Here is a 17,624-nt window from a genome sequence, read left to right as displayed (position 1 = left end):
CCCAAGAGCAGTGATCAGTGTGATTGCCTGCTTGTTTTTTTTTTTTGTTTTTTTTTTTTCTTTTCTTTTTTTTTTTTCTTTCGGTGGAATAGACACAGCTTAAGACCCTTGAACTGAAATGGCAGCTCGAGCTAATGAAAATAAGAGCTTGACACTTTCTCTTTAAAGCATTATTAGATATGAAATTACATGGCCAGTAATATAGATCTTCTCCTAAAAACCATCATACAAATAACGTTATGTAATTGAAAGCTGAACACAGGTTCTGTATGGAATGCTTACATATGCATATTTAACAAGCAATGACATTTATTTCCTGCAACCAGCCGCCACAGACACTCCATGATAGATATCCTATGATGTTTAACATCTGCTGTAGCAGCTCCTACACATGTTATTTTTTAAAATTTGAAATCAGTGAAGTTTTTCTCTCTCTGCAAATGAAGCAACGTCATCTGTAGGAACTTTAAAATAATCATCATATATCAGATAGACAAACATCCAGGTGCCAACCATAGTATTCAAACCAACAAAGCTGCCCTTACATAAATGACATCGGTTGAGTTTTTGCAAAGATGGCTTAGGCTAGAATTATGAAAATGTTAATAGTAATTCCATATATTTATTACTATTATTATTCTCTATTATATCGATTATAACAACTTAACCTCTGTAACTTGAGGCTGTTTGAGGATATTCCAAAAACTGAGAGTTTAGTTATGATTTTAAACAATTGCTGTAAAGTAGTATATCAAAAGACCCGTGGAACAGGAGCAGTTTCAGGTACGAGTTTATTTTTCTTAAGCCAGGGGCAATTGTTTGGGAACTATTCAGACCTCATATCATCAGACAACTCCTGCAGACCAGTTTCCCTGAGAAACCTGGTCGTGGGATGAATGCACAAGGCGTGAGGCGGTACCCCAGGTGTGACTTTTTTTTCCGCCTCGTCTCACAAACTGTTCTTGAATTTCAAGCTCCCTCATTGTTGTGCTCTGTGCATTGTTTGCAGTCCTTCCTCCATTTGCCTTCAGAAAATGCAGAGCGTAGACGATTCCTGTTCAAGCTACACGCAACTCACCTCCCCATGGGCTTCTACTTGTCTCTGTACTTGTGATGTAGACTGTGCCATCAGCTAACCATAAGATACGTACGCTGCTAAAAATAACTAAATCAGTTAATTGATTTTCTGCGGTTAATCAAAGTGTTTGTACTTGCTGACACTAGTTTTTGAACTGGAATTTGAATATCTGCAATTAAGGCAACATTAATTTATATATGTATGTGCTTCTAAAGAACAGAAGATTCCTCTTGTCTTATATCAATAAGAAATATGATGTTTTGTTAAAACAGACAAAAGATTAATTTCCTGTTTACACACACTTGAGAGGCCTTTACTAAGATGCTGGACATTAGGCTAAAGAACAGTTATTAAGTTTATAATATTTGCCTGAAGCCCAAAATCATGCCAAACATGTAATTACTGTGTAGGCTTTGTACAGTTGCAACAACACTGATGAAGATTTTTTGAAACCATCTCATTTAAGGAGTCATATGTAGGCCTTAGATCTCCAAAACATCGAAAACATACTATCACTGACTTCAAACCTTTTGCAAACACATACAGAAAGTTAAACATGTTTAAAAAAAAAAGAACAAGAAAATAAAACACCATGATGATACTGTGTCCACTTTACATTCAATTATGTTTCATGCTTAAATATATGTAATTACTTATTGCCTTTAAGAAAACAACAAAATGACAGTCTTACGACCGTATTACTTAAGGTATTATCAGTTGTATTATTAGCTGATCATTTCAGCTATCCTTGTCCTGTTTCTTTTTTTTTGTTTTTTTTAACAATTCACAATTTGCATTGGAATAACGCACTCCAGAAGCTTAATTGTAAGAGTTGCTTTCGGGTACATGCGGCGTAAACCAGGCGTAATGCGAACTAATACTTCTGCTCCCTCGGAGTAAGCCACCTGCCTATCTAAACTCTCATATGTAAAATAATGTCCTTTCAGAGCCGCGGGATCTCCATATTATTGAATATTAATAGACGCATAGATTTTTGCCTGTTTTGAAGAGATCAAAGACTATTTTATGCGCCTAGATTAAAGGAAGCCCTGAGGATGACCAGTTGTAGCCTACAATGTTGTACTGCGTTTTCCTCCCAAAAACACCTTTATCAGTGCGTGCGATAAAGGTTTTGTTTTCCTGTGATTTAATGTGTCGCCTTTGTTCTTACTTTGTGTAAAATATACAGCAACTCCTCGGTGTATATTAAACATAATTCGGCACCAAAATAGTACATTGTTGTTGTTATTATTATTATTATTATTATTATTATTATGTTGCTGATGCTGCCACTGGCGCTTATAATGATGGTAATGAGCACCGTTGATTATTAGTCTATTATTACCAGTTCCAGATAATATTGTTTTGTTAATTGTAACATTAATGGCGAAAGCAATAGAAGTCAAGTTATAAAACCAGGTCTCCAGATATATGTAATAGCAGTTTCCTCTTGTCACGAGTAATTTGTCAAGTTTGACAGCCTCATATTGCCAAAATCATAGTGTGATGCGCCTGAACTGACTGTACTCAATGAAAAATACCGTTCCTCAAGGGGAATAAAAGGAGCATAACCGTCCGTAATTCCACTGTTTTAACCAAAATTCCTCCGAGTATTATGACTTTGTTTGCAATTAAAGCTGGTTTCAAAAATTTTTGTTTTGATCTTGGAACCCGAGAATCTTTTTCTTTTTTTCAACTGAGATTTTGTCTAGTGAAAAGGCTGTGATATTAGTCCTAAGCAGCTTTTAAAGCATGCATGACAGCGGTGGTCTTATCGTTTGATTTGCCAATACTCTCATAATAAAACCTGTTGGAAATGTCATAAAAAAATCCCTCATCAGATCTGACAGATTGTCTTGATTTACAGATCATCTCCACTCCTCACGCGCATGTAAAAAGTATAGTAATAAGCATACCTAACAAGTGGCCTAGTCCGAACCTTTTAATAGCACTAATACGAGCTTTTTTTTTTTATCACGATTTTCTTTGTCTTGCTGAATTTCTATGTGCATGTGTGTGAATTTACATGCACGGTCGTGTCAGGTATATCGTGTTGTTGTAATGCAACACTTTGAAACTGACATTTTATATTTTGCATACACTACACTGAACATTACGCAAAATAACTACAAGGTGTACAAAATGACAAATTCATTGAGTTACGAACTGAGATGGATTACACTTCCCTGCACATTTTGAGAGCACTGCAAATAAATAATTACCTCTAAGGCACATCAGCTGGCTGTGTGATTTACAAATGTTGAATTGAAAGCCACGGAATAGCAGCAAACGAAAAATTACTAAATGAAAAGGGGCTTGGCGCAAGAAAAAAAGGGTATCTTTGTTTGCCCCCCTTTGTTTACCGCGGGATTTTTTTCATTTTACTAATTCATTTCAATGGCTTTCAAACTGGAAAATGGAAATGTTGCTCTTGCCCTCTATTTCAGCAGCCGCGTCCTGGCAACAGAGCAATTTTCTATCATCAAGGATAAACGGCATCGAACAGTACATTCGGATAAAAAAGCCTATGATTGCTGGCCTTCCTGTCTGTCATCTCTCCACAAAATCCTCTCCTCCAGACCTGAGCCGTGTGCTGTCAGAGCTAATAATGTCTTCTATTAAGTCGAAAAAGAACCAAAAACTCCCACTGTTCTCATTTGTTCAACATTCTTAAAAGATAAAAGATATTTCAGCGGAACCCATTTTAATTTAGATGAACTGAAAATTAAACCTGCAAGAGAACGCGTACAGCATCTGCATTCAAAACCTTTTGTACTCATCAATATTGTTCATTTGTGATATTCTGTTCGTACCTTTTATGGTCTGTTTACTTAAAAAAAAAACCGAGGTGACTTTCTGTCATGTATAGTTTTGTTTTCTCTGAACACAAGTGCCATCAAAATCTAAAGAAAGAAAGTGAGACACAGTCACATCTTGAATCCTTATTTTGTTGTATCTGTGAATTTCTCCACTGACTAATACATGTCCCTAGATTTAATATAAAAAAATAGCTGTTCATGTCTATCGATCAGTAAAACAAATGACATAAAAACACTCTAGATTCCTTCCGAAACGAAGAAAGCAACTTAAAAACGTGGTTCAAATACACACGCTTCCATGATTTTTATACTAAGACCTATATTTCTGAAGCCAAAGCTTGGCACAATGCATTAAACTCATAAAACCGTCTGAGGTAACTGACCAGTCATTATATCACGATGTTTCCGAGTACTGATGGTAAAAAGGCAAAAGACCTGGTGACGTTAAAAACACTTAATTTTATTCACCTTTCAATAACAGCAATCTCGAAGGTGTTGATTATGGCAATTGCTCTTGTTTATTTGAATGTAATTACTTTGTCTAAAACATGATCATTTTCCCCATCGACCTCCGTCATCACTGTTCTACTTAGCTTGGCCCTCAAAATTGGCCTGATGTTAACCAGTGTAACTGCGGATGGAATGACCGCACTGCTACTTCTGTTGGATCTTACACTAAACGCATATTTAAATACTTTTTCTCGTTTCAGAGCGGCTGACGCATGTAGATCTTGATCATTTGCGGTGACATTATTGTTGATGTTGATAATTATGATTGCATTAAACATTAAATATAAATAGTTCATTCTAACATTTTATGCATTTTCACCCTAATGTTTTCGTCATATTAGCTATAGCATATTGGAGTTTGAACAAGATGTCTAATTCTGTCTGTGGTGTAAGATCGAAAACCTTATTAAATATAGTACCATACTTATACTATTATCAGTTGACGGTTCGCGTGTATAACACTTGTTTTAAGATTTTATAATCAAAGATTATTTGTCACACAAAATTCTCCTTCATTCATATTCTGTCGGCGCTGTGATGGAACTATAAGTTAATATTCCTATCGCGACCATATCCTGTTATATTGAACAATATCACACAGTTTTAAGAAGCCCTGAAGTCCATAATGTGGACGTTAACCGGCGACCAGCCGAAGATTTCATGGAGGTCTGTGATACGGTTTAATGTTTAGGTTCTGATTTTAGGAAGGGGTTTCGTGGCCTTTTGGAGAGACTGCGGATTCTCTCCCCCTGATTTCTATTATGGTGACCCGTTGTAGAATACCGACAGCTGCGTGTGGTATCCATCTGCGTTCGCTTTCCATCGCCACTTCCTTCACACTGCGGAGTTGGAAATCCATCGACGCCTGCAAGTCTGTGTACAGCCGGCGGGTTTGAACTCTGAAGAAGAGAGACACATTTAACCGCTTCTGCTAGACTGGCAAGTTTCGACGCCCCAAAACGCTCCTGAAAACAGAACGCTACAATCAAGGAGGTGGCTTCCCATGCAAGCTAGTCAATAGCTGTTAGGGTGGATGACCGCAAAATCCCGGGCTCTTGCAAGAAATATCAATGTGTTTTGTGTTTTGTACACGGCCTGTGTTAACGTTCAAATATGATTAACATGTGTCGCTGTTTTACACAGACACAGTCTTGCACAAACACATGCACATACACGCACGTACGCGCACGCAAGCGAAGACGCATGCACGCACACGTATCTATACACACGTTCATGCACACATGCATGCATATCGTTGTTTTAATTCCACGTCAGACCACAGAATTTATCTAGTTACACAGAACTATGTAACATGTCGCGTAATAATGAGGACGATTGTTATTATTATAATTATTATAATAATAATAATAATTATTATTATTATTATTATTGTTGTTGTTGTTGTTGTTGTTGTTATTCTTGTTGTTGTTGTTGTTATGTTGTTGCTGTTGTTGTTGCTGTTAGCATGTATTTTAAAAGGGCGAAGACTTTCATCCAGCAAATGATAATACTTTATACTTTATATACTAATACTTTATGTGGATATATTTGGATTAGAGAGGCCTATGTGAGCACAAAAGTAAAAAAGAAAAAAGTTACTTAAATTAGTTATCAGCAAAACATGACATGCCTCGATAACTAACCTGTCTTCGCTTTGCAAAACCCCATCCCAACCTGAACTGATTTGATAAGTTGAAGTGATTTCAGAGTCTTTCATTACCACCTTTTGGGTATATCAAATTAAATTCCACTTATCTAAACCACGCCGCTTCATTCTGCTTTAAATGTTAGTCATTTGTAGATCAGTAGATCAGTGCCATTTTTAATGTTTGTGAATGGTTTGTTTTTTATGACTTTGAAGTTTTTAATCAAGGGAAACAAAAAGGACTGTTGGATTAAACTCTCTTTCCTCGTACTTACGTCTCACAATCGAACAGCGCTTACAAATACAGGCTATTTCTATTGTTAATCTAAAGGGATTAGTAGACTACAAGTAAAATACGTTGTTGTCAAAAGACTGTCTAAAATAATACTGTGAATTAAAGCAGAGCCACACTTTCTTGATACCTTCTCGTATTAATGAGGCTAATACAATTCAGATAAGATATCTCTGTAGTCCACAACTAAAAGCCAGAACGATGTCACACATCATAACATCACAGACTAAGTATGTCAGATTTAAAATCATATTTCCTAACCTAATCTGAGACGTCGCACTGGCAAGAAAACTCCATGCTGAGTTCAAATGATCTTGATTTATGAACAGCTCAGTCTGTTTGTCACATCTACGGACATAAATCTTCGACTGAAATACTATGTCTTCATCTGTAATAGCACAGTCTATGCAGGTAAACTGGATATTCAGGCAACCCACAGAGTATTAAACAATGGTGTCTTAACCAATTTTACACTTGAAATTGAAGCAAAAGCAGAGTTGAGATTTTGTTTGTGCCGCTTAAAGTCTGTCAGAGAGTGTATAGATCTGGTTTCGCAGCCGTATATGCCAGAGCATCCCGGAGAAAGACCAGTCATGCATGGGTTTATTCACAGCTGTCCAACTGGTTGTCGTAAGAGCAACACGTTCTCATAATCAGTCAAACACCAGCTCTTCTGGTCATTTATTATGCAATGCAATCATTTTTGGTATAAAGTAAAAGCCCATAGATGACGGTCTTTTCAAATTTTCTAAACACAATACCTTTGACTCTTACCTATGGCCGTAGTATCCATATGATGAGCTCTCGAAAATATGCGTTTTTGTGGCAGTACTTGTTAAAAATCCAACAGTGTGAGTGTTGCTACAAAAAACAGCTGTCTGTGTATCTCTCCAGAGTCCACCGTGGAAAATGGTTATCCAAGCCGGTTGTGCACTTTTAAATCCCGCAAAGTAAATAACAACCCTTACAATAATAGCAAGGTACCAAGTTCTTGTTACAGAAAAGGGAGAAAATTGAAACTAAACGCTGCATTTAGACAACCATTTTTGATAAGAGGATAATTGAGGCGACACTGGCGTATAATTAGCGGATAATTTATGCTATATCCACTTTTATTCCACCTCCCAAAAAACCCAGTCCATAATCATTACAGGCGAATTGTTCTTAATTTTATAGCAGCAATTTGAATAAAGTGTAGCGGTTAATCAAAGAAGATCTGGATATAACTGATTGCGACCATAATTACTTCTCATCACAATTTTAAAGTAAATGAATGCCACATTATGAAGAAACATGTTGACAATAAAAATAAAAATGGAGTGAAATGGGAATTAAGGAAGTGTTGTGGAGCATATTTACATCAACGGTTTATAATGTGATCTAGATTTGCCAAACCACTAAATGCATGTGTCATTTACATATATTTAAGGCTATAATAGGCCTATGTTTTTCAATAGAGAACAGACGCTGTCAGCTTCCATGGGCATCCAGACGGGATTTGCATTGGCTAACTTGTGCCTAGTTAAGCTAATTATACATTTATTACGGTTTCTTTCTGAAGTGGTTTGATCAGCCTGCATAATAGTTCATCTCTGCACAACCCTGTGTCAGTTGCAAAACCTTGCCAGATTAGCGTACTCTATTCTTTAAACATACACGTTACAATAAAACATTTTACTATCCCCACAATCATTATCATCAGCATCATCATCTTCAACAGACTTTCAGGTCATTTGAGCAATTTCATGGAGCACTCAGATTATGAAACTGGTATGATTAGCTAACGCTCCCAATGGGACCATTTGATTATGTTTCAAAAATCATATTTTCGAAAGAGTGTTTCGCGCATATCGGAGGGATATCCCTGTATTAATATCTTCCACATAGTTATGGCTATGGTGGGAGCTGTTAAGGTAGGTTAACTCGCTGTGAAGTCTCCGCTAAGCAGAGAACTGATGACGTTAGGTTGAATGACCAATCGGAAGGCGCTGCCCTTTGGAGACAAACCATTTTACTTGTAGTGTCTGCATCAAGTCTGGAAGCAAGGACTCAAATTTAACAGAATCCACCTTAAAATCTCTGCCTTTACTCAAGCCCACCTTCCGCCATACTGAGTGAAAATTTGAGGAGAAAAACACCAAGGAGAAATTTTGGAGTTAATAAGGCAATATCTTTTCGCCGAGGAGAGAAAGAAACGAACACTTCGAAAGAACCCATTTGGACTTGAGAGATAGGGGGTAAGTGCTCTCAAAGTAGAAAATTTGATGATGACCATGACTACGATGGCTGACGGTCTGGAGGCTCAGGACTCGTCCAAATCTGCTTTCATGGAGTTTGGTCAGCAGTCGCATTCACAACAGAGCTCTCCGTCAATGGCCGCCAGCCACTACCCGCTCCACTGTCTCCACTCCGGATCCCACACTCATCACCAGCACGATAACTCTCCATACTCCGGCTCAAATTCCTACAACAGGTCGCTTCCTTACTCTTATGTGAGTCATCCCCACCACAGTCCGTACCTGCCGTCTTACCACACAAACACTACCGGAGCTCAGACAAGGTTAGACGGCACAGGTAAGAGTATTTTACATTCCTATGGACGACAGACGATCATACATGCTTTGTTGTCATCGTAAAAAAGCAGACATTCTGTTTAAAAATTACATTGCGTTTTGTTTGATAGATGGTTTACGACCTAAGTAAAATGCATACATTGAGATAGGAGAGCATTTTCAAAACTATGCGATAATATCGGAGAGAGTGCGCTTTTGTCCTTTTTGTCGTGTGGATTCGGTGCTGCTCTCGGTTTCTCCTGCTCTAGTCGGTACGTCTGCTGAAATGACAACCATAGATTTCTCAAGATGATTTGTTGAACACTGACGATTCTACTCATCACTGCAGGTTATAATTAGAATTTAATTGACTCTATGCAGTCTTGTCATTACATACAATTTCCTAAATATGACGAGATAGCCTACTACGATGATTTAATAACCTGCCCTTTCATCTGGCCATTTGATTTGAGGGAAAATGGGCTGCTTGCATAGGCTACTCCTTTCTTCAGTCATGTTTTGTGTGAGGTTCAACTAGTTCAAAACAAACGTTAGGCTTTAATAAAACTTTCATCTTTTTCAGAGCAGCAGAAAACAACAGTAATTGAAAACGGCGAAATTCGTTTCAACGGGAAAGGGAAGAAGATTCGAAAACCACGGACGATTTATTCGAGTTTGCAACTCCAGGCGTTGAATCATCGTTTCCAGCAAACACAATATCTCGCACTACCAGAGCGCGCAGAGCTGGCTGCTTCTCTCGGACTTACACAGACACAGGTGAAATTATTATTATTATTATTATTATTATTATTATTATTATTATTATTGTTGTTGTTGTTGTTGTTATTGCTATTATTGTTGTTATTGTTATTAGTATTGTTATTGTTGTTGTTGCCATTATTATTAGTATTATTGTTATTATTGTTATTGTTATTATTATTATTATTATTATTATCATTACTATTATTATTACTATTGGTGTATTTTATATTATTTGTTGTTGGGGCGGTGTGGATATTTTTTTTTTTTCTGAAGTATTTATATAATCAATTCTGAATGCATGATACGTATATCAGTGTACATGGATTCTAACTTCATTTTTCTGTCCTAGGTAAAAATTTGGTTTCAGAACAAGAGGTCAAAGTTCAAGAAATTGCTGAAACAAGGGGGCAACCCTCACGAGAGTGACCCTCTGCCCGGCTCCATCGCCCTGTCTCCACGATCTCCGGCAATCCCCCCAATATGGGATGTCTCAACGTCCACAAAAGGAGTAAACATGTCGGCCAACAGCTACATGCCCGGTTACTCTCACTGGTATTCTTCACCACATCAGGACTCCATGCAGAGATAGGCTGCCAACGTTGGCTAGGCCGGAGGCCTTGTTCAAGAGATTTTTGCCCCTCACGAACTTCACCTGCACAATAACATTCGGCAGTCGCGAAACAACACACTGATGCCCCTAGAAACTGAAAGGGGATTTGTTTGTGAAGACTGTTGGTTACTTCTGAAGGATGACAATAACAAAGAAACAAAAAGCAGCCCTCCATGGTGGCACATGACTAAGGATGGTTTTAACTTATCAAATACAATTCGTTTTGGATCGTTTTTAAAGTATGCTCTGATTAACATTTGACTTGATATCCTACCAAGTACACCATTAATATGTTTCTTTAAGCAGAAACGGAAACGTTGAGACGCCTCTCACAATTGCATGAGTCACATTTGAAATTGAACTCAAAATCGCAATCCTCGCGTTGTGACCGGTTGTTTCTTCATCATGCAAAAGAGAGCAATCTGTATGTAAATATATTGTCCGATTTTAGTTGTACATATACTTTTTATGTTTTGTCACAAACGGAGTAAAGAATAACTTCAAACAAAGTCTCATGGCTTTTACTCCAGATAAACTGAATTCACTATATGTATGTTTATATATATATATAACTGTTCACCCCTGAAATTATATTTGGTCTATCTCTAGATAAAAGAAGTCTGCTCTGTGTTATGCGTCAGAAGAAATAACTCAAATTAAGAAAATAACTTACCCGGATTGTTCCTCTTTCTACGGGTTTTTCCTGCAAAGTAGGTCTGCACCTTGCCCATCTTGTAATTCTCTACCTCAATTATTAGAGTATTGACAAAATGGTTTTCCCCTCTCTCCCTGTCTTGATCTGCGAAACGCTGAATGCCATTCGCCACAGGATCGATCCTGAACAAAGCATCCAGATGCAGTCTCGTTCAATATGAAGGAGATATTTGGGACAATTTATGGGTTTTATCCAAGAGAGGCTTTTTTTTTCTTTCTCATAAATGCAGACATAATTAGGGTAATTTTTGATGTAGCCCGCTGATTACAGCGTTTTTACCGTCAAAGATAATTACCTGTAATTTTCTACCACTTTTAATACTAAAAGGCATCTTTATTTGGATGTGAGGTAGCAAAGACGAAACAAAAGACAAAATTATTCGGTTATTCATGTACAAATTGCTGAGAAGAGTGAACGCTTGGGATATTATCTGAAATTACAATGTTGAATAGGGAAGGGAGAAGCCCCTGCAGCTGTCAGATCGTGGATGCCCCGAACGCAAAGAATGCACTCTAATTTTTTAAAACACATTTTATGATCAACAGCGACGCATGCTTCTTTAAATCTTGGTTCTACATACATTTGCACTGATTTAACGGTGTTTTTATTTATAACTTATCATTGATAGAACATGTAGATAACGATGTATTTGGGTTTGTCACGGCTTTTTTGATTTAACAAATGTAATCAATAATCAACAGAGAATCGATGCGGCGAAAGCACCGACAGACAGGCAGACAGACAGACGGATAGATAGATAGATAGATAGATAGATAGATAGATAGATAGATAGATAGATAGATAGATAGATAGATAGAGTGACATCACGAAAATAGAGGAGACGTGGAGGAGGTGAACGTGTGTGTCTGTCTGTCTTTCTGTTTGTGTGTCTGTGTGAGTGGCAGATAGAGTGACACACACACACACACACACACAGAGAGAGAGAGAGAGAGAGAGAGAGAGAGAGAGAGAGAGAGAGAGAGAGGCGATTGCACAACATGATGCTCCGTTTAGAGAGGAGAAAAGATTCCATGAGCATTTCAGTTCCGTAACATGAATTAGCGAGGCTAGTCACTGTTGTTATTGCCATTGTTATTGTTATCATTTTTGGATCAAATTATGTTTCAGCTAAACAAAACTGCAAATAGCACATAACGGTAGTTAGAAGATCCTGAGCAAATGTACCATAATATTAAATAGCAAGAGCGCCATGATGGTGTCGGAGTTGGGAAACAGTCTGCAGATCTGAAGACCACCCATGACAGAATGCCTCACTCTTGTTTTCAATTTGCCACCAAAGGAACTATTTCACGAGGTATTAAAAGCCATAAATAACAATTTCACCCAACGAAATAAGTCCAGCTCAAAAAATTACTCTGCATAACAACAACGGACAAGCGCGAGTTTCAAATGTATGGCTAGCTTATCTTCAATAAAGGCAGACAATACAAGACTACGCTTACCTTGACTCTTTTTGCATTTTTGCAAGACAATGGCCAAAAGATTCTAGTCTCGGTAAAGACAGCAAAACTGAATGCGGACAGAGTTGTATACCGGTTGTGGTTGAGTAAGCAAATCCAGGTGTGAAAGTGTTTGCACACCCCGACACCTCTTATATATTGCCTGCAAAATTAGCTGTTATTACTGTCACTGTTTAGTGATGGTGAGCTAGAAAAAAAAGCCTTCTGCAATCAAGAACCAGGCGCATCTTTGCAAATTATAGATAATTGTAAATGTCCAGATTATGATAATGGAACCCTAATCCTGGTGGAAGTATAATTATTGTTGAGTGTTACAGTTGAAGCTGTCCAGTAAAGCTAACTGTCATTATTTAGACTCGATTTGTAGAGAGACTCGCTGAGTGGAAAATGTTCAGTTGGAATTTAACAAGGCTCTTGATATAATGGCATAGAATGGTGTGTGTGTGTGTGTGTGTGTGTGTGTGTATGAGAGAGAGAGAGAGAGAGAGACAGAGAGAGTGTGTGTGTGCGTGTGTGTCTGTGCGCGCGCGTGCACGCAGACGCTCACTCGCTCATATTTGTATGTGCTCGTACCTCTGTGCTTGGAAGAAAAGGACAATATGATGTGGTGATCAGATGAAACACGACACCGATGCACTGGCTGCTTCGGTTGCCCCTACAAAGCTAAACTGCATGAAAGTAGCTGCTGAGCAGCAGACACGGTTTAGCTATTTTTGTGAAACCTGCTGTATTTTGACAAAAAAAAAAGAAAAAAAAAAAAAAGAAAGAAAACCCTGACATTTCAGGCTTGACTTACGTTACTGTGTGTTCTGGTGTGTCGTAGATTCACATATCCACATTCGAAAACAATGTCAAATTACCAAAATAAGGCTATATTCGAGCTCATAGTCACAGCATCCTCAGTGTTAGCATAGTGTTACAGGTATCTGACAAGAATCAGCATGCACGGCAGTTGATAGGGAAACCGTTGTAGGTAAACTCTCATCTCATGCTTTGTCCTTAAGTTGAGCGCGGCTTCAACCTGCGTGATTTTGTGTCTTCTTGCTCTCGGTTCTTCATGGTCATTAAATGGCTTTTGTCAATATTGTTAACGTAAACGCTACAGAAGTGAATTTATATGTCTAGCTGGCGTTTTAGAGGTGACCTAATAGATAAATGGGGAAAGCTATGGCTGTTAGGCCTGCTATTTTATCTCCTGAGAAGGAGAATGATTTGGTGCAACATGGATCATTGCGACGCCTGATTTACTGCCAGATTTATTGCCTGTCAACTAAATTAGACCCTAATACACTATGACAAAATATTTATCGAAAGGAATTGGAACGCTCAACAAGGCAAATAGTTATCAAAGGGGACATCAGCATATGTTGTATGTTAGATGCTCATGTTCTCAATCAAAGCTAGTCATTAAAAAACTAGTCGTGGTGGATTAAATCTACCTATGTCACTGTATGGATGATGCTCCGCCAGAAAAAAGACACAATGTTATGCCCTGTTCGATGAATTATTACAGCGCTCTTTTGTAACGGTGTTCACACGGACTTTAATGAGATGTTCAAAAGCTCACAATTTTACCGAGAGGATCTTTTTGAGGTGGGTTGTGGCCGGGAGTGGCAGAGAGCTGGAGCCGGTTTGCCCCCACAGGAATGCGGACTGCTTTAGATCTCCGTGCCGCCTCTTCGCCTCCTCACTGCCATTCAGAGCAGCTAATTGCAAGGGACACGAAGATAGCAAGGCTGCAGACTGTCTGCCTGACCGAAAAAACATATTTTCTCTGGGGGAGTCTTTTATCCGGATGCGACTTAAACATTCCTAAAACATACCTGCACCAATGTTTTGTCTGAATATGTCCGTCAATAAGAATAAGAATTTCGAATAGGCTAGATCACAATATTTATATAGACTATAACACTCTTACGGTACGCTAAGTTTGTTTTAAATTTAAATGAATAATTATTAAAAGAAATTCAATTAAAATAATACTGTGACACAAAAAGTGAGGACTATTGGCCCACAAAATACTTAAGCCAGAGCGAATCTGGAGGAATTCTCTTGAGGTTATAACGATTTAATAACGCAGTTATACATGAATATAACATCTCACATAAACTTTGTCATATGGAGGAGACTTCTTGCATCGCCTACAACAAACAGAGCAGATAAAAATACAAAGTATTCTTATATCCCAATCCAAATGAACTGCCGTTTGGTCTCATTCTAGGTGGTTTACGCAACTCATTTGTGTCAGTGAGTGACCACACTGAGGCCCAAACCCTTGCCCTTCATGGTCTCTATCAAACCTTAATGTTATTGCGTGTTCTCGGAAATAGTTTGTTATAATCACCGTTGTGGTTTTTGAAAGGAATGTGGAAGGCCATAATCATTATCCCTTGATCACTATGCACAGCCTGTTCCGAAGCTGTCTGTTGCTGTTGTTGTTGTTGTTGTTTTAACCCGCGACTCTCAATTTTAAGCGCGTGTTGCTTACAGTGCATATTCATTTTAGACCAGTAACCTGCAAACCGCGCCTGATTAAATAAATCGTGGTAAAGCCTGTAGGTTACGAGTGTCCTGAATTCGATTGGATATTCGGAGGATTCTGGAAAAATATGGTTAACGATTAAGCAAGTGCTGTGGTCAAAACGCAAGCCACCACTGAGAGTGTTTGGTCTCCACTGTCCATTTAAAACGTTTAATAAGTCTTCCAAATGCAATAAATTACATGCACACATTTACACATTATACACGTTCCTCTATAACTGCCATATTAATACATTGCATATTCCTTAGAAAATTTAACACCAGTCCGATACAAGAAAATATTAGACGAGTTTCAGTACAACGTTCCTGATCCAAGAACCAACGAGTGCTGTATCGAGTTGGGAGGCTGAAGGTGAGAATTCATTGTACCAGCGGTGGAGTACCAAGAGCCGGTATTTTCCAAAAACGTGGATGCCCCCGTATTGATATTCTGCTGCTGGTGATTATGAGGTCTCGAGGGACCTTGCGAGTCCCACACCGCAGGAGACTGAGGTGAATTGCATGCCATGGGGTCACTTGAGCTGGGGCTATGCTCAGGCGGTAGTTCGCCATTTTTCATTATTTTCTTCAGTTTCGATCTCTTGTTCTGGAACCAGATTTTAACCTGTTAGGTTTAAACAAAAACAAAACAAAAAACAACAAAACAAAACAAAAACAAAAGCAATAAAAAAATCAAACAAAAGCACAAACAAATAAACAAATTAAAAAAGGAAAAATGGGGGGAAAAACAAAAAACAGCTTTTAGCCAGGTTATATCCAAAACATACCATGACATTTTAAACGGGATCTATCGCTCAGTGTAAATATCGAGCTCAGTGAAATTGGTAAAGTCTTTAATACTTTTATATATAAAAATGTGGGCTTTCTTCGGTAAATATTATGAGCATTGTTCTTTTACATTTATCTTTACAGGAGCCGAGTGTAATTTCAAAATAAGCGTTTCACGTTTGTAACACAATATTTAATGAATTTTGACCGAGCAAGAAATCAACATTACCTGCGTTTGCGTTAGTCCTAACGACGCTGCGAGCTCGGCTCTCTCTGGAAGGGCGAGGTACTGTGTGTTCTGAAAACGTCGCTGCAAAGCAGCAAGCTGAAAACTGGAGTAGATAGTTCGAGGCTTCCGGACTTTCTTGGGTTTCCCGTTTACCATTCTCACTTCGGGCTCAGCTGTCTCTTTTTCTGCCATACGAAATAAGGGAGAAATTGACTTTCATAACACAAAAATTCCACCGCGTAGTTTCTACACGATCTAACTATTTTTACACGTTCCAAGTTATAGTCAATAGTTATTACAAAATGCGATTAATGGAAGGTGTTAAACAAAGCCTTTACATTTCAGTTTTAAGTTATTCTAACTAACAAAATCTTCGAGCGTTTTACATTTACAGTGGAAAGACGCAGTCTTTCTTATGCAATACAAGTACAGTTTCCAGTTTACATCCTCTTTTTAAGACTTTTACTCTTTAGTTCGAACAGACTACACCACATCATATGCCAATGTCTTCATTTTTCAGCTTATTAGTGGCCGTTGCAATAATAATAATAATAATAATAATAATAATAATATTAATAATAATAATAATAATAATAATATTACCTTGTGGACTTAATACTACTATTAATAATACTTACCTTGGGGACTCGATTGTGACTGTACTCTGCTGTATGTTCCAGCATATTGGTGGTAAGCACTGGTGTATGAACTGTAGTCGGGGTAAGATTTTGCAGGATAATTTCCAGCAGATCCATTGACTCCGTGGTATTGGTACTGATAAGCATTAAGAGGTTTCCCATATGAGCTCGAATTCGGTGAACAATAGCCATGGTGAACTCCTCCGGCAGGACTGTAATAGCCAGAGTCCGTGGTCGTTGACTCGGGTAGAGTTGGAGATTCCTGAGATGGGTGATGCATGGTGGAAAGCTGAAAAGGGTTCTGAAAATCTGCTGGTTTGATGCTCGGAATCCTTCTGTCATATACTCCAGTCATAGTTTGAAGAACGCGGTGGCACAGACGTTGAGGGCAGTCTAACTCTATAGGGGTCTGAAGTCTACACTACCATTGTGTGTGCGGGCGTTGGCGATCTCTCTTGAAGACTGCTCTAAGCCACACAGCAAAGACTTGGTTAAATCCTAAATTGCGCTGTTACGCACTGCAGGGAGGATCTAGTTCCATTGGCCAAGGCGCGCAGACAACAGATACACCCCAACTCGTTGAACCAGTTTCAGTGGAATTAAAAAAAACTGACTCGAGCTACTCTGTTATGTGTTTACAAACAACCAATATTCTCAATGCAGTGGAATATTATTTACATTATCTAAAAATTCAGCTGGCTCGTGTCGGTGGGTGAATGAGACACTCTGAATAGGATGCTTATCTTATCTTAAAAAGATGCTCAACTGCAAATTCGCCATAAGTTAACACAAAACCGTCAACGTAAAGCACTACTCTTGAGCAGCCTGTGTGAAGACGTCAGGGATTCTGCATAACTCATTTAATCTCAGTGAAGGTGTGCTGGTCACCAGACCGAAGTCCACTTAAGTGAAGATATTTTTTACTGTAATCCCAAAGGGCAAAACAAGCGCTTGTTAGTAACTGAGTAAAAATCTATTTGGCCA

The 17,624-nt window shown here is 38.3% G+C and overlaps 2 protein-coding genes across 3 annotated transcripts; one reads left to right on the top strand and one right to left on the bottom strand.

Moving 5' to 3' along the window:
• The first annotated feature begins 8,608 nt into the window (after positions 1 to 8,608).
• Positions 8,609 to 10,247, top strand: dlx6a (distal-less homeobox 6a). Of its 2 annotated transcripts, none has more exons than XM_030789370.1 (3): positions 8,609 to 8,918; positions 9,480 to 9,673; positions 10,008 to 10,247. In XM_030789370.1, the coding sequence occupies exons 1-3, from the start codon at positions 8,609 to 8,611 to the stop codon at positions 10,245 to 10,247; spliced, it is 744 nt and encodes a 247-aa protein (XP_030645230.1). The 2 variants fall into 2 exon arrangements, with proteins under 2 accessions (XP_030645230.1, XP_030645229.1); XM_030789369.1 differs by having other exon boundaries at positions 8,609 to 8,924.
• A 4,984-nt stretch (positions 10,248 to 15,231) lies between these two features.
• Positions 15,232 to 17,186, bottom strand: dlx5a (distal-less homeobox 5a). Its single transcript, XM_030789169.1, has 3 exons — positions 16,641 to 17,186; positions 16,003 to 16,187; positions 15,232 to 15,609 (listed from the first exon to the last, which is right to left on the bottom strand). The coding sequence occupies exons 1-3, from the start codon at positions 16,993 to 16,995 to the stop codon at positions 15,298 to 15,300; spliced, it is 852 nt and encodes a 283-aa protein (XP_030645029.1). The 5' UTR covers positions 16,996 to 17,186; the 3' UTR covers positions 15,232 to 15,297.
• Positions 17,187 to 17,624: the final 438 nt, after the last annotated feature.

This window comes from Chanos chanos, chromosome 12 (assembly GCF_902362185.1).
Source record: "Chanos chanos chromosome 12, fChaCha1.1, whole genome shotgun sequence".
Lineage (NCBI taxonomy): Eukaryota > Metazoa > Chordata > Actinopteri > Gonorynchiformes > Chanidae > Chanos > Chanos chanos.
Note: the sequence above shows the minus strand (reverse complement) of the source record. Positions and strands in the feature narration are given on the sequence as shown.

Excerpts from the sequence above, each read along its gene's own strand:
- dlx6a (XM_030789369.1), top strand. The coding sequence starts at position 8,609 with ATGATGACCATGACTACGATGGCTGACGGTCTGGAGGCTCAGGACTCG. Across the intron at positions 8,925-9,479 it reads GTTAGACGGCACAGGTAAGA|AGCAGCAGAAAACAACAGTA; the intron begins GTATTTTACATT and ends CATCTTTTTCAG. Across the intron at positions 9,674-10,007 it reads TCGGACTTACACAGACACAG|GTAAAAATTTGGTTTCAGAA; the intron begins GTGAAATTATTA and ends TTTCTGTCCTAG.
- dlx5a (XM_030789169.1), bottom strand. The coding sequence starts at position 16,995 with ATGACTGGAGTATATGACAGAAGGATTCCGAGCATCAAACCAGCAGAT. Across the intron at positions 16,188-16,640 it reads GTCACAATCGAGTCCCCAAG|AAAAAGAGACAGCTGAGCCC; the intron begins GTAAGTATTATT and ends TTCGTATGGCAG. Across the intron at positions 15,610-16,002 it reads TAGGACTAACGCAAACGCAG|GTTAAAATCTGGTTCCAGAA; the intron begins GTAATGTTGATT and ends TAAACCTAACAG.